The sequence below is a fragment of the Rattus norvegicus genome, chromosome 15, assembly GCF_021556685.1.
Source record: "Rattus norvegicus strain SHRSP/BbbUtx chromosome 15, alternate assembly SHRSP_T2T, whole genome shotgun sequence".
Lineage (NCBI taxonomy): Eukaryota > Metazoa > Chordata > Mammalia > Rodentia > Muridae > Rattus > Rattus norvegicus.
The window spans coordinates 43,446,936-43,462,500 of NC_141548.1; the positions used below are offsets into that span (position 1 = coordinate 43,446,936).

Here is a 15,565-nt window from a genome sequence, read left to right on the forward strand (position 1 = left end):
ACCTTTGTTTGGGGGGGAGGGGAGGCAACCTTAAAACTTCTACCTTTCATAAGATTAGGCATCTCCTCTCCTATTAATAGACAAGGCAACCCAGTAGGAGGAAAGGAGAGCCACCAAGTCAGAGACAGCCCTTGCTCTGCTGTTAGAGTCCCACAAGAAGACCAAGCTACACATCTGTTGTCGATGCCCACACCAACACGGCACGGAGAACCAGGCATAAGCCTGCGGGATTAAAACACACACGCACGCATGCACGCACGCACAAGTTATTCATGTTAAGAAAGAATGCCCTTCTATAGCTTTATTCACTGAATATATACCCCAAGTGGACCAGGTGAAAAAACCTGGGAAGCACAGTGGGAAACCCTGGCTTAAGGCTTCGGTAACAAAAGACCAAATACATGCCCCAAATTTACAGGGGAGAAATCCAGGAAGACCAACCTAAACCCCAAAAATCCCAAAAACAAAAGATTGGGAAGACAAAAGGCAGGAACCGAATTGACAATTGCCCAGGTGTGTCACTTCAGGGCCAGGCTGTTCTTTTGTTAGGAACAAAAGGCTTCCACATGCATCAGCAGGGCTCAGCAGGGGTCAAACCCTGCAAGGGACCCAAAAGGGTCTGACAAGGGGGTGAAACACTGCAGGAGACCCAGGAGATTGTGACAATCTGTAACATGTGCATGTAGGCTCCCTGGTTGGTGGTTCAGTCTCTGTGAGCCCCTCTGAGTCCAGGCTGGTTTTCTTGTGGTGTCCTTGACCCTTCTGTCTCCTGCAATCTTTATTAATTATTTTTGTGGTATTAGAGACTGAGCCCAGGACCTCATGCATGCTAGTTAAATACTCTACCACTGAGCTATACCCCCATTCCTTTATTTTTACCTTGCGTATGTATGCATGATGTATGCATTTGCATGTGTTCGTGTGTGTATGTGTGTTTGTAGGTGTGCACACATGAGTGTGTGTAGATGTGTACATGTGCGCATGTACATGTGGAAGCTAGATAAATGTAAATGTTTCCTCCATTGCTTCGAACCTTATTTTTATTTATTTATTTATTTTTGGTTCTTTTATTTTTGGAGCTGGCGACCGAACCCAGGGCCTTGCGCTTCCTAGGCAAGAGCTCTACCACTGAACTAGATCCCCAACCCCCTTATTTTTATTTTTAAGTGTTATAATATCTTTATTGATAAACATTCCACATAGTAAACAATTTGCCTGTTTGCACAGTTGACAGATTTTTAGTCCAGCATCCTCATACCTCTCAATTTTAGGACATTGTTTTGATCAATTTCATAGGTATCTACAATGCGCTGTGATTACTGCCCACCTTATTTTTTGAGACAGAGTCTCTCATTAACGTGAAGCTTATCAGTTATGCCAGGCTGGCTGGCCAGGGAGCTCCAGAGATCTGCTCATCTCTGCCTCCACAGCGTTGGTATTAAAGCTAGCCCACCATGATTTTTGTGTAAGTGCTGGTAATTGAACTCTGGTCCTCATCCTGTATCACAAGCATTTTGTTGACTGAGCCATCCCCCCAATCTCCATTTTAGCCTTTATTTTGAGATAAGCTCATACTGAGTATCTCAGGTTGGTTTAGAAATCACAGTCTCCAGGCCTCAGCCTCTTGAGTAGCTAGGAGCATAGTCATGCAGCACCAGGCCCGGCTGAAAGGCATTCATTGTAGGGGGAATCTCTAAACTGTTTCCGTGCTCCGTTTACAGACTGGGAAGGACTCTGAGGTTTAGCAGCATTTGCCCTGATTACATGCTTGCTTTCACGTTTGTTCTGTTTCTAATGGCGGTCTTTCCTCATCTGCAAGGCCTGTCTGTTTCCCCATAGATCCTGCTTTGAGATTTCCCCTCTTCAGTTAGTAGATCACCTAAAAACTTACCTTTAGTGAACAATATCCAGCTACGTTGGTTTCTGAGGACATGCAAATAGAAGTTTGTACCTGGAGAGCAATGTTGAAACCAGATGCATGGTGGTTAATATTGATTCTCAACTTGACAAGACCCAGAATCACCTACCCTACAAGCAAGTCTGTGAGGAAGTTTCTGCATTGGGCTAATTGGACTGTAAAGTCCCACTCTGTATGTAGTCTGCACCATTCCCTAGGCTGGGGTACTAGCCTGAATGAAATGACAAACATGAGCTGTGCCCTGGCACACATTACTGCTTGCTTCCTGACCGAAGATATGATGTGACCATATGTTTTGCACAGATAATACAAAAGTCACTGATCAATACAAGGACCTGAGAATTAGGTCCTAAATTGGGACAACCCCCTAAGAGCTGCCTTCCAAACGTGCTAGCAGGCAGGTGGAGACAACTGGGGTGGTCTTAGGCATTTTGATTGTGTGCATGGACAGAGCTGAGGCAAGGATCCTGGGTTCACCTTCAACCTGTAATTCTATATATTCTCTGTTTATCCCTAGCCGACTGTGAACTGTTTAAAGAACCTGTGAAGAAAAGACGCAGGTCTCATCACGACTGGAAATTCCAAGCGTTTCCCTCTGCGGAGCAAAGTGCTCTAAAGGAATGTGAGTGTTGTGAAATGCTGGTGTAAGCCACAGGGCAGCACGACTGTGTCTTACAAACATGTGCAGATGCTCAGAGGGAAAGATGCTCAATTCTGAAGACAAGAAGATATCCCTGCATGCACTTGCTCTGTAGAGTTTCTACAGAGTTCTGGAATTTGGCCGTCTATCTCCAGGCTGCTCTGAGGAGGAGGGATGTTATCAAAATAGCCTTTTCCTAAGGAGAAGACAGTCTACAGATGGTTAGCTAGGTGCCTTGCTGGGTGTTTATATAGCATCTGCAGAAGTGAATGATCTAGAAGGGCTAAAGTCCATGGCAACACTTAAGTAAGTTCTGTGCTAAGGAGGTACAGAGTGCACTGGTCTGTGGAGGTGGTCAGGTCTGACACCATGAGTGCCTATCTCCAGTGGCAGACAGCTTGCTCTCTGGTTAATTGGCTTCTCATTTTGCCAAGCTTCCCGCCTCTTCCATGGAGTACTCATCAGCCTCCTTTAGAGACTTGGTACTTTTACTCTGCCAGGTAACCGATTTCTGTTGATTCCAGATGAAAAACTGGAGTGTCGGACCAGGAGGGTTTTAAGCAACACTTATCAGAAGTTGATTCAATCTGTCTTCCTGGATGACAGCATTCCCAGTGGACTCAAGTACCTCATGTGAGTCTGGAATCTGCACCCTCCAATCTGATGCTACCCTCCTCCCCCAAGAAAAACAGAAAGTGCTTTTAATTAGAAGTAGACTTATAGGGGGGAAGTCCCTATGGTTTCAGGCTTTCTTTTTACAACATTGATAGTAGCCATTTGTTGTGTGGCCACTGTTGACAGATCCTCTACTGTGCACTTTACAAACCCACAATTTCATTTCATCCTCTTAAAGCCCCTATAAAGTAGGAGCTAATGTGATTGCCCCATTTATACTGAAACTGATGATCAGGGAGGCCAAGACGTGGAGCCAAGTCACACTGTGGATAAGCAGAAAGGCTCCAAACCCAGCCAAACCATGTATTACTGAGTTTTATGAACTGTTCATGCAGAACTGGCCTGGGAGCCCCTGGGAAAGTCAAGGACATCATTGACCTTGCTCATGGCACTCTGAGATGTCCTTGGACTTCTGCATGAGTTTTGTTAGAGACAAGAATATGCAGGTTCCATGGAACACAAACATGTTTATGTGGACAATACAGTGTTTATGGAGAACTGTCTTTACCAGGCATTTTTTAATCTAGTTCCTTTTGCTCCCCAGCCCAAGTCTGTGTAGTAAACAGAGAGTAATATTCCCCCTTGTTCAGACAAAGGAAGGGTACAGCGAGTGGCTCAGGACTAGAGCTTGGTTTCTTTGCATTCTGTTCTGCTGTACTCTGTTTCATACTTAATGTATATTTTGGAATGGATGCAGAAACCGGCTTCTTGCCTTGATTGAAAAACCCCCACTGGAGCCGGTCTATGTGGGGTTCTTGGGAATCACCGGAGCTGGCAAGAGCTCTCTGATCAATGCCCTCATCCAACAAGCGATGTTTCTGCCAGTGTCTGGAGAAAGTGTTTGCACATCATGCATCGTACAAGTGAGTTCTGGCTGTTGTGAGCAGTATGAGGCCAAAATCCACCTTCTGTCTGATCAGGTATGCTGGCCTTCCCTCCTGCTTTCTCTTCTTATCTTTTCCTTTCTCCCCTGAATTTTTCTTCTTCAAGCAACCATAGGCTGCAATCACATTCATTGTAAATGTAGCACAGGGGTTGGGGAGATGGCTCGATTGGTAAAGTGCTTGCTGTGCTAGCATGGTGCTTAAGTCTGGACCTCCAGCATTTATGGAGGGTAAAAAGAAGTCTGGACTGGAGAGATGGCTCAGAGGTTAAGAGCACTGACTGCTCTTCCAGAGGTCCTGAGTTCAATTCCCAGCAACCACATGGTGGCTCATGACCATCTATAATGAGATCTGATGCCCTCTTCGGGTGTATCTGAAGACAGTGACAGTGTGCTCACATACATGAAATAAATAAATCTTTTTTTTTTTTATTATCTTGAGTATTTCTTATATACATTTCAAGTGTTATTCCCTTTCCCGGTTTCCGGACAGACATCACCCTCCCCCCTCCCCTTCCTTGTGGGTGTTCCCCTCCCAAACCTCCCCCCATTGCCACCCTCCCCGCATAGTCTAGTTCACTGGGGGTTCAGTCTTAGCAGGATCCAGGGCTTCCCCTTCCACTGGTGCTCTTACTAGGATATTCATTGCTACCTATGGGGACAGAGTCCAGGGTCAGTCCATGTATAGTCTTTAGGTAGTGGCTTAGTCCCTGGAAGCTCTGGTTGCTTGACATTGTTGTACTTTTGGGGTCTCGAGCACCTTCAAGCTCTTCCAGTTTTTTAAAAAAAAAAAAAGAAGGGGCTGGGGATTTAGCTCAGTGGTAGAGCGCTTACCTAGGAAGCGCAAGGCCCTGGGTTCGGTCCCCAGCTCCGAAAAAAAAAGAACCAAAAAAAAAAAAAAAAAAAAAAAAAAAGAACCAAAAAAAAAAGAAGTCATGTGGGTCTGTAATCCCAACATGGAGGAGACAGAAATACTCACTGACAAGCCAGCCTAGCTGAATTGGTGAGCTTCAGTAACCCTGTCTCAGTCAATCAATCAATCAATATGGAGATGTGATTGAGGAAAACATCTGATATCAAACATCTGATATCAAGCCCTGCCTTAACACACATGTGGGCACATGCACAGATCACTACAGCATGCTTATCTAATGAAACACAAAGAACTGAGACTATTCTGCAGAGACGGGGCTTCTGGCTCATGTTCTGAGGCAATGATGAGTCCTAATGAGACCCTGTGCCAGCCATTCCTCTCTTTAAGCCTCTGCTGCCCCATACTCTAGTTTCCTTTCTGTTGATTTGATAAACACCACAACAAAGGCTAACCCAGGGGCCGAAAGGGTTTATTTCCTTGCACTTCCAGGTCATAGGCTGTCATGAGGGAAGCCAGGGCAGGACCTCAAGGGCAGAAACCACGGGGGACTGCTGCCTGTTGGCTCACTCCCTGGGTGGCTCACAGGCTCATCCTCAACTTGATTTTTATGCTCAGGATCGCTTGCCCCAAAATGGCATCACACACAGTAGGCTTAACCTTCTTCCGTCAGCCCAGAAAATCAAGACAGTCCCTCACAGACATGACCACAAATCGACAGTTCCTCAGATGAAGCTCCTTGTGTTGGGAGACTCCAGGATGTTGACACAGTCACCCAGGACACAAGGGATTTGGGCTAGCTGGTTTAGGTTTCTGCTCGCAACCTCTGACCCCACCCCCCCATGTCTTGGGGCCCTGTGCTCTACCCTCCCCTGTTATCATCCTCCGCCCTGGTCTATCATTCTGTCATGAGCATCATGGCCCTGTTCTGCCTTGACAGGAGTGGAAGGCAGAACTAAAGGACTTGACTAAACTCCTGCACAGAGCAGAGTGGTCCGGGGAAGAAGAAGCAGAGACATGGGACAGGGACGATGCAGCAGCAGAAGCCGCCCGGAAGCTACAGATGCTCTATGGCCACGGGGCAGACAGGAAGCACTATGAGGATTTGCTGAGGATGAAGCCCAGAGGCAGGATTCCCACCTCGAGAACCATCACTCTAAAGGCAGAGGAGGTAGCGTCAAGCTTTCATTTTCCTTTTTCTACATCTAAGTATTACACTTGAATCCACCCAGGGGTACAGTGTGTAATTTTTTTTTATTGAAAATAAGTTGGTACCCTAATTCACCATTATCCACCACTCAATAACCTTGGATTTCCAAATGGAGATTTTATGTTTAGAAAAGACTACAGTCCATTGAGAATGGATTTGGGATGGCTTTGAGTGAAAAATGAATATATGTATATTTGTTATACAGACCCGTCTTATGTTAATTCATTGTATAGTATTCATTATGTCATATATTATATATATAAAGGCTTAAGCATGTGAAATTTACTCATTTTTCTCATAGAAGACATTTGGAGATAATAGGGTCTTAGATTCGTTCTGTGTCTCAGCCATGTGAAATTCAACATCTCTGCGGTGGCCTTGGCCTACCATGCTGCTTGTTGCCTCTTAGTCATACGGTTGCTGCAGAAGAGCCAGACATTGCAGCTACTCTCATGGAAAGAAATAAATGATGCTGCCACCAAACATCTCCCGTTTCAGAAAGTGAAAACATTCCCAGAAACACCCTTGATAAAATTGTGTGGGTGTCATTGTTCAGAAGCGGGCTGAGTGCCTCTTCTTAGCTGCTCTAGACAAGGCAGGCATCCGACCTGTCCGGAGTGACTTAGATCATCCTCACTCCCTTAGATCCCCAAACAGATGGACATCCAGGTTGCTATGGATGAAGCCTGGGATGCTCATCCTACTCTTAGAACTGGCATGTATTTTATTAAGCTGAATTTCAGAATCTATGTGACAAAATATCAGTGACACCAGCACTCAATTTATAAACACTGTACATTAAAACCCTAGGTTTCCCTCCCTGCCCTAGGGCCAGCCAAGTGGCTCAGAGGGTAAGGTACTTGCCAACAACCCCACAACCTAACTCTGATCCCTGAGTCTCACAAGGTGGAAGAAGGGAACCGACTCCTGCAAATTGTCCTCTGACTTCTGCATGTGCCCTGTGGCATGCATATGTGTGAACTTACATGTGTGTAAGCATGTGCATATATGTATGTGTGCATACTCGTGCCTATACATACACACAAACAATCTTTTAAAAAGAAACTTCATTCTTTTTTGTTTTCTTTCTGGGACATTCTGCAGACATCGATCAACAGTGATCACCATACATTCCGGCTTTTCTGCTCTCTGAACTGTCCCAGTTGAGAATTACTGCCCTTACTGCCGGCAATCAACGTGTCATTGTTCCCAGTGTGTCTAAGCAGGAACAGGAGGATGGAAACTACCCTCTCTCCCACTTGCTATTGTTGAAATGTTCTGGAAAAGCCTAGCTATCAAGTTTTATATATATATTTATATATAAATTTATTTATTTACATATTTATACATGTATATATATGCTTGGAAGTTTTAAAAGTCTTTTTAAAAGATCAATTTTCTGATCAATTTTTAATTTGGAAAATATGATTATTATGTCATGATTGACTCTCTATAATTATCCGTGAGATTTCCAGTAATCAAATTCTTCACAGTTGCCTTTTGCCATGTGGAAAAAATATGCTATAAGCAAAATTTAGAAAATCACATTAATTTTAGAAGCAAATGGAATTTAGGAGATAAATTTAGTGTCCTATAACTTTCCTGGAGTCCTCTTCCAAGCTGAGTTGGGCTGCACCATCTGAAGGTGGGGAGCTTTCTAACATCTCAAGCTGCCTTAAACTCACTGCGTAGCCAAAGATGATCTTGAACTCCAAATTCTTCTGTCTCCATCCCCTGAGTTGCAGGATTACAAACAGGTCCCGTTTATGCAATACTTCAACCAAACCCAGGGCTTTATGCATTAAGTGAGCACTCAGTTAAGCTACATTCCTAGCCCCACTGAACTCCATATATTTATTAATTTGTGTGTGTGTGTGTGTGTGTGTGTGTGTGTGTGTGTGTGTGTGTGTAACCATGGTGTCTGGAAGAGGGATTTATTTTTGTGAGTGTGCATATGTATGAGTGTTTATAACCATGGTGTCTGGAGGAGGGATTTCTTTGAGCAGGAGTTATAGGTGGCTGTGGGCTGCCCAGTGCGAGTGCTGAATCTGAACCCTGGGCCTCACGATTGAGCAGCAAGTGCTCTTATCCACTGAGCCACTTCTCCAGCCTCAACTAAGTTAAGGAGCTTGAACTTTCTGGTCTCCAGAGCCTTTCTAGGCTCTCAATGTTTAGGCCCTTGCAGAGACCACAAGACTTCCTGACGTCTGTTGTCCAAGGACTCCCCATGACCCCTCAGCATTCCTTCAAGGACTCTGCATCACAATCAGCCCAGGATAAAGAGCCATCAGCATGGTTGATGTGTGCAACCTGTCCTTCCTCTGCAGGCAGGAGAGCTATCTGTCAAGTTGGACCCCTTCATCAGGACTCAGAGGAGAGACTGGGATGGAGAATCAGCAGAGACACCAATCTGGCCCTTGATCAAATATGTGGAAGTGATTCTTCCCAAATCTTCACTGATCCCAGAAGGGGTTGTCTTGGTAGACATTCCAGGCACAGGTGATTTCAACAGCAAGAGGGATGAGATGTGGAAAAAGGTGATTCTTTTCCCCTCTACTCCTTCACCCCTTCAAAGAAGAGGGTTGGGAACTTGTGAGCTTGATGACATTTAACTCTGTCATGTGCTGAACACTGGTGCCCATGGGGATTCCACTGGATTCCACTGGGGAAGAGGAATTAGCAGAGGAAGGCTGTATAGCTGGACAAGTGTATAACGATGTACGAGAAGAGCAGGCACAGAGAGGCCAAGGGAAACAGAGGAAAGGGATACGGTGTCCGTGAGCACCAAGGAGGCTGGATTAGTAAGCTTTTTGTTGCTGGAATAGAATGCTGACAAAAAGCAATTTGGGGGAGAAAGGATTTGCTTTGGCTTACAGTTCCAAAGGGGAGATAGTCCACCATGATGGAGAAAGCATGGTGTTGTGAGCGTTGGGCCTGCCTGGCAGTAAGCAAGCACAGTGATAACATTTCATCCTCACACGGGAAAGAAAGAGAGAGACAAACAGATATATGTTCATGTCTACGAGACACACACACACACACACACACACACACACAGAGAGAGAGAGAGAGAGAGAGAGAGAGAGAGAGAGAGAGAAACACACACACACACACACACACACACGTGGGGGAATACTCATGATACCAGAAAGTGGGGCTGGACTGTCAGAAAGGTTCCATAGCTCCCCCAATGACACTAGCGGGGCTGGGAACCAAGTGTTCACACCTGAGCCCGAGCGGAGCATTTCCCATTCAAACCATAGCAGAGGCCAAGAGTGCAAGGCACAGAAGGCAGTCACTGAAGAGCCAGGGCTCTGCATCTGACTGGCAAGGTGGGGAAGGATGATGCTCCTTGGGGCCATAGGGAAGGTCACAGGATGTGTGCAGGGGGAAGAGCCAAAGGGAAGAATGGAGCTGTCTGCCTTCATCCTGCTGCTTCTGAAAAAAAGGGAAGGAAAAGAAGGACTAGGCTATTCTCTGAAGGAAGAGCAGTGTGGTGGGAACACAGAGCCCCAGCTGGACAGGGACAGGGATGGACGACCAGTGTCATCATCGATTGCTAGTAGCGTAGCAATTATTATAAAGAACTCTTGCATTTCTGCCTATGTATAGTCACTCACGCTAAGGGAGAAACTGCAGTCGGACTTGATAGCTGAAATGGTGACTATTCTGAGAAGGAGAGACGTTTGTCCAAGGCCAGAAAGTGACAGAGATTCACTGATAATCAGGTTAACTGATCCACAGGGCTCTATCTGCCCCCAACCCTGCCCCCACCCATTTTTCTCCTCCTATAGTTAGGCAGTCCACACCCTTTGCCTTGGTCAGAGGCCATGTGAACTTCAGTTTCTCTCAGGTCTTCACCCTAAACTTGGCTAGGTTCAAGCCAAGCAGAGTGACAGCCAGAGACTGTCACTTCTCCCCCTGGGTAGAACGAGGCTGCAGCTACTTTTGACATACTGGGCAGTTTATCAAAGACTGGATACCAAAGATCTGGCCTGGATCATGCTTGGAGGAGGTTGGCTGCAGGGACAAGCTGGTTCCCAGAGTGCTTTGCCTGACCTCACTCCCCTGCATTCCTGAGGGTTTTTTTTTTTTTTTTTTTTTTTTTGACAGCCTCTCACAGGAAATAACTGTAAGGCACCCTCTTCCAAGAAGAACAGTCTGTAAGGACACGGGTCCTTGCCACAAACTCTGCTGTCTCTAAAAAGACAACACATTTAGATGTCCTGGCTCTGCCACCTAGATGTCATTGTGAAACTTTGGGCACTGTTGCTGAACCCTAGGGTGCTCATTGTCATCTGTGGGAAGGATGAGGGTGGGGTTGGCAGACCACCACCTCATCCCTCCTCTGAGGTCTGGTTGACTTTGTTTTACTGTGGCTTTTGCAGCTGGATCTACAACAAGATCTTGGTAGCCAGGGCCTTCTTATGGGGTCTGACATTTAAGCACAGCCACTTTTTAGGGCCGATATCCTTTCCCCTCTTACTGCATGGTTATCAAGTGCCTGTTGCTTGCTTAGACATGGAGAAACAAGTGTGAAAGAGGCCTTATCCTTAAGCAGTTCCCAAACTGATAGCTTACAGTCTTCCATACCAAAAAAATGTCCAGTATCCACCATTGACACTGTAAAGTCCCAAGTGTCTATAAGTTGACTCTAATTTGGGAAGGGGGGCAGGGTGGGAGGCAGCAAGCATATTTATATTGGTGCCTAAATGTTGGTCAATTCCAAACAGACCAGGGTCAGAATCCAGGTATGTGTGGCTTTGGCTGGCTCCTTTACTTCTTTACTGCTCTTTAGAGGATTTTGTGTGACCCGTGGGACACATTCTTTAAACCACAATCTATGGAACAAAAGGCTTGGGGTCAGAGAGAGGTGGGGAGGTACAAGCAAGTGGTGCTGTCAGATCTCCCCCTTCTGATGCAGGCAGAGCACTTCTGTGTTTAAAATCAAGCACACTGGAGCGCTTCAAAGGTGTTTGCCATGAACTAGTGTCTGAGTAGAGGGAAAATGCTCAGCTCGACCTTTTCACAAAGGCAGCTGATAGAGGAGTGTCTTGGAGCAGTGAGGGACAGTGCACATGGGCCACAGCAGGCAAGTTAGGAAACTGGCCTAACCACACATTCTGCCACTCATCAGCTATTTAACCTTGGGGGAAAACTACTATGAAACTCACTGCCATTAACTCAAGGTCCCTCAACTTTGGAACAGATGAGGCCAGACAATTCTTTATTATAGGAAGGTCTTCTGGGCATTGTAAGCTATTTAGCCTCTAACTGTCAGTATCCCAAGTTGTAACAATTAAAAATATCTTCAGAGGGGCTGGAGAGATGACTCAGCAGCTAAGCACACTTGCTGCCGCTCTTGCAAAGGACCTAAGTTGAATTGTCAGCATCCGTGTCTTTGGGATCACAACTGTCAGTCAGTTTAGCTCCAAATCACCCATATAAACACCACACACACACACACACATGCATGTACTCACATGTATGCACACATACACACATGCATGTACAACTAATAACATTCTTTAAAAAATATCTCCAGATGTTTCCAAGTATCCTCTGGGGTGTAGGATCTTCACTAGTTAACACAACTGGTCTGAATCAGAATAATGAGAGTATTTTTCAAGTGACAAACCAGCCATTCCTTTATGTGCAATGTACTGTGTTAAAAAACTGAAAATCATCTTGTCTTTTGAGTCAGATCAGCATTTCATGAATTCAGAGGTAAGACAGACAGTACAGTGAGAAGCATGTCACAGGGCTATGCATAACTGTTACACCGAAGATGAGCATTTAATAAAGCAGTGTTGGTGCTGTTATGTCATGTTCAATGGCCTTTGGAACATAAATTACAGGTTATCCAGCTTCTTGCTCAGTAGCCAAAAGTAGTTTTGAAGAACCCCCTCCTAGAGGGTCACTGAGGTGACCCACATGACTGATGGGTCTGGGCTTGAAGGATTGAGTTGTGTGTAGAACTCTGTCAATCATTCTGCAGGAAGCCAGGAGTCCTGGTGGGTCAAAAGATTGAAAGTCTGTGGACTCTAAGGTGCAAGGCCCAGAGAGTCTTCCCTCTAGGTAGCAGAGAACTGCCCTGAGTAGTCAGAGAGGAGCTGTAGTAGGGAGGTGATCTGTGTAGGATGTCCAGGAGAGGTGTTCTGTTCGTCTGTGGTCATCCAGTAAAGAACCTTGAAAGGCAAATGAAGACCAAGCTAAGAGTGTGACTTGTGCACACGTGAGGGCCCATGAGCCACTTTCTTGGCTGGTGCAGAGAATGGAGTGGGAGCTCTGAGTGAGAAGCAGGAGTTGGGGAGGAAAAGCGAAAGATCCATCACTGAACTGCAATCTCTATAACTGAGATGCCACCACATTCTGACCCTTGCTGTGGGCATGTCCCGCAGACCATTGATAAGTGTTCCATGATCTGGGTGATCAGCGACATAGAGCGAGTTTCTGGAGGAAAGGCCCATGAAGACCTGCTGAGCGAGAGCATCAAAGCCTGTCAGCGTGGCTTCTGCAGGGACATCGCCCTGGTGGTCACCAAAACTGACAAACTCCACTTGCAGGAATATCTCAGGTATAGGGGTGATCTTTCAAGGCTTTCGGGGCCATCCAGCCTGGGGACTTTCCTTCCTGGTATCTGGCTATGAAAATGACCCAGGCTTTGCCAAGTGACTGTTGGGGATGAAGAGATGTACATGCGACTTGTTGAGATGTCAAGATGCCTGGGTGGATGGCCTCAAGAGTTAGAAACATGTGACACTCCGGGGATAGTTCTGTGCTAAGCCACTGTCTTCTATGCAACTCTGAGACACCACTCAAATGTGCAACGTAGAAATAATGCTTCCTGTCCCCAGAGACATAGACATGGTTTCCCGCCACCGGGAGGAACATACCATAAGACTATCCAGTCATACCTGGATGTCCATACCATAAAAGCCTGGTGTAGCTTTCAAGTGCCAGGTTTTACTTCAGCGTGGTTTAAAGTTTGTTTTTAAGCTCAAAACTTGAAAAATTTGGCCAGAAGGTTTTAGAGTGCCAGTTTAATGACTAGGAATGAGAGGTGTGCATTGGAGGGCTTGATGGAAATTAATAGGTGTCTTTGTTTCCAGGTAGCTCTGCCCCCCAGTAACTAGGGAGAAGTAGACTTTGCCTATCACACCGAGTGAAAAGAGTGAAAAGTTAACCAGCAGAACCATGGCAAACAGGCATGAGTACACAGCATGAGGACAATGATGCAGTGTCAACATCACTGGGTCACTGAGGGCTCTGCCATCATCCCGGGGCTTCTTCACCTGTCCCCTGCACATTCCTCCCAGGCTCAGCAAAACCCAAGCCTGGCTTCTCTAGGACTTCTTTTTCTCTCATGGTCTAGGTCAGAACTCTAGCTTCATCGCTCACCCCCTACAGTCTGTTCTGCCCCACTCCCTACCACAGAATATCTGAAGCTCACCTTTTTTTTCCCCCAATACCAACACTAAAACCAGATATCTCAGAATCCGCTGGGCACTGAGGGTCACCTCTTTCCTGGGCAAAAAGGGCTAAAGGCTAGAGAGGGATGAGCCCAGTGCCACATGAACTCAGACTGAGAGGGCCACCCTCGGCCTGGGACAAGGAGTGACATAACAGGGCATTTCTGAGTGCAAAATATGGGTTACCTTTGAGAAATAAAGGCTCCCTATCCAAGATACTAGAAGAGGATGAGGAGGGGTGAGGAAGGGAGGCAGGGAGGAAGGGAGGAAGGGAGGAAGGAAGGGAGAGAGAGTTGAGTCAGAAAACTTCACACAAAGGCTAAGGGGTCATGTCTGTTTATGCTGCCTTCAGGCAAAGTTGTAAATTTGCTAGAATACAAAATAAAAGTTTAGTCGTTGTGACATTTTCTTATTTCATTTCAGGGAAAGAAAGATGGGAAATGTAAGTATGGACCAGTCATTTTAAAACAGATTTATTTATTTATTTATTTATTTATTTATTTATTTATTTATTTATTTATTTTTTCGGAGCTGGGGACCGAATCCAGGGCCTTGCGCTTCCTAGGCAAGCGCTCTACCACTGAGCTAAATCCCCAACCCCAAAACAGATTTATTTTTACTAGTGTGTGTGTGTATGTTGCGTGCATGTGTGCGGATGTGTGTATGCTTGCTATATAAGTGTGGATACCTGTGGAGGCCAGGAGAAGGCACTGGAACCCTAGAGCTGGGATTACAGGTAGTTGTGGTCCGCAGAAGTGGATGCTGGGAACCAGATTCAGGTCATCTGAAATAGCAATGGGTGCTTTCCACCATTGAGCATCTCTCCAGCATCTGGTACAGTAATTTTTTTTTTTTTTCGGAGCTGGGGACCGAACCCAGGGCCTTGCGCTTCCTAGGTAAGCGCTCTACCACTGAGCTAAATCCCCAGCCCCTGGTACAGTAATTTTTAAAGAATGTCATTTGTGTCTGGTGGTCCATAACCTGTAAGTGCACACTTGAGTTTCTGGGCGACCATCTCACTGCACCACTGCTGATAACCCTAGCCTTGGGCTGCTTTGTCTTCTTTCTTCATCTAGCAAGCTATTCAAAGTCAGAGAGAGGCTGTTCTGCAAAGAAATGAAATAATCAAACTACAAAGGAATAAAATTCTCAAGGAGAAATTGAAGGTGAGTTTGCAGTTTTGCTGCATGTTCTTTTGCTTCTCGGTCCCCAGATACAGAAAAACAGATGTGTATTTGGTCCTTCGTGGGATTAAGGCTACGAGCTTTGGAGAAGGCAATTTACACTTAAGTTAGTCCTACTGCTTGATGACCACTGCGACTTAAGGCATGTTAGAGTACCTCTTCGTACCTCTTCTTTCTTGTCTGTAAAATGGGGAACTAGTACCATCTCCCTCATAATTAATGGATTGAGTAAACGAGGGTACTATTTCCCAGGACTACAGTCTCTCTCTCTCTCTCTCTCTCTCTCTCTCTCTCTCTCTCTCTCTCTCTCTGTGTGTGTGTGTGTGTGTGTGTGTGTGTGTGCACACCCACCCATATCCCAGGGTACTGTATGGGAACGAGTGTCTAAGTCTCACTGGTAGTAGAGAGAGATGATTCTAGGGAAAGATTTGGGGAAAATTTCAGCTTCTTCTTTTTTTTTTTTTCTTTTTTTCGGGGCTGGGGATCGAAAATTTCAGCTTCTTGGGAATAATTGAAAACAAAACAATGCTAGGCTAGAAAGATGGGTTAGTTATAAAATGATTGCTCTGCAAGCATGAGGAAGGACCTGAGTTTGGATCCCTGACATCCGTGGAGAACTGATATGGCTGCACACAGCTGTAGGCTGTAAACTAAGCTATGTGAGCCAAGATGTGGGCCTGGGGGTTTGCTGGTCAGCGAGTCTTGCCGAGAC

At 45.7% G+C, this 15,565-nt stretch overlaps 1 protein-coding gene across 2 annotated transcripts in view; it reads left to right on the forward strand.

The window, feature by feature from the left end:
* Nuggc (nuclear GTPase, germinal center associated) overlaps nt 1–15,565 on the forward strand; it is a 45,122-nt gene that overhangs the window by 7,767 nt on the left and 21,790 nt on the right. For both annotated transcript variants that reach the window (XM_087585282.1, NM_001447073.1), the window contains 8 exon segments: nt 2,436–2,540; nt 3,083–3,191; nt 3,931–4,153; nt 5,928–6,158; nt 8,525–8,734; nt 12,599–12,774; nt 14,093–14,111; nt 14,746–14,835. In XM_087585282.1, the coding sequence (XP_087441408.1) occupies nt 2,436–2,540; nt 3,083–3,191; nt 3,931–4,153; nt 5,928–6,158; nt 8,525–8,734; nt 12,599–12,774; nt 14,093–14,111; nt 14,746–14,835 (1,163 nt within the window).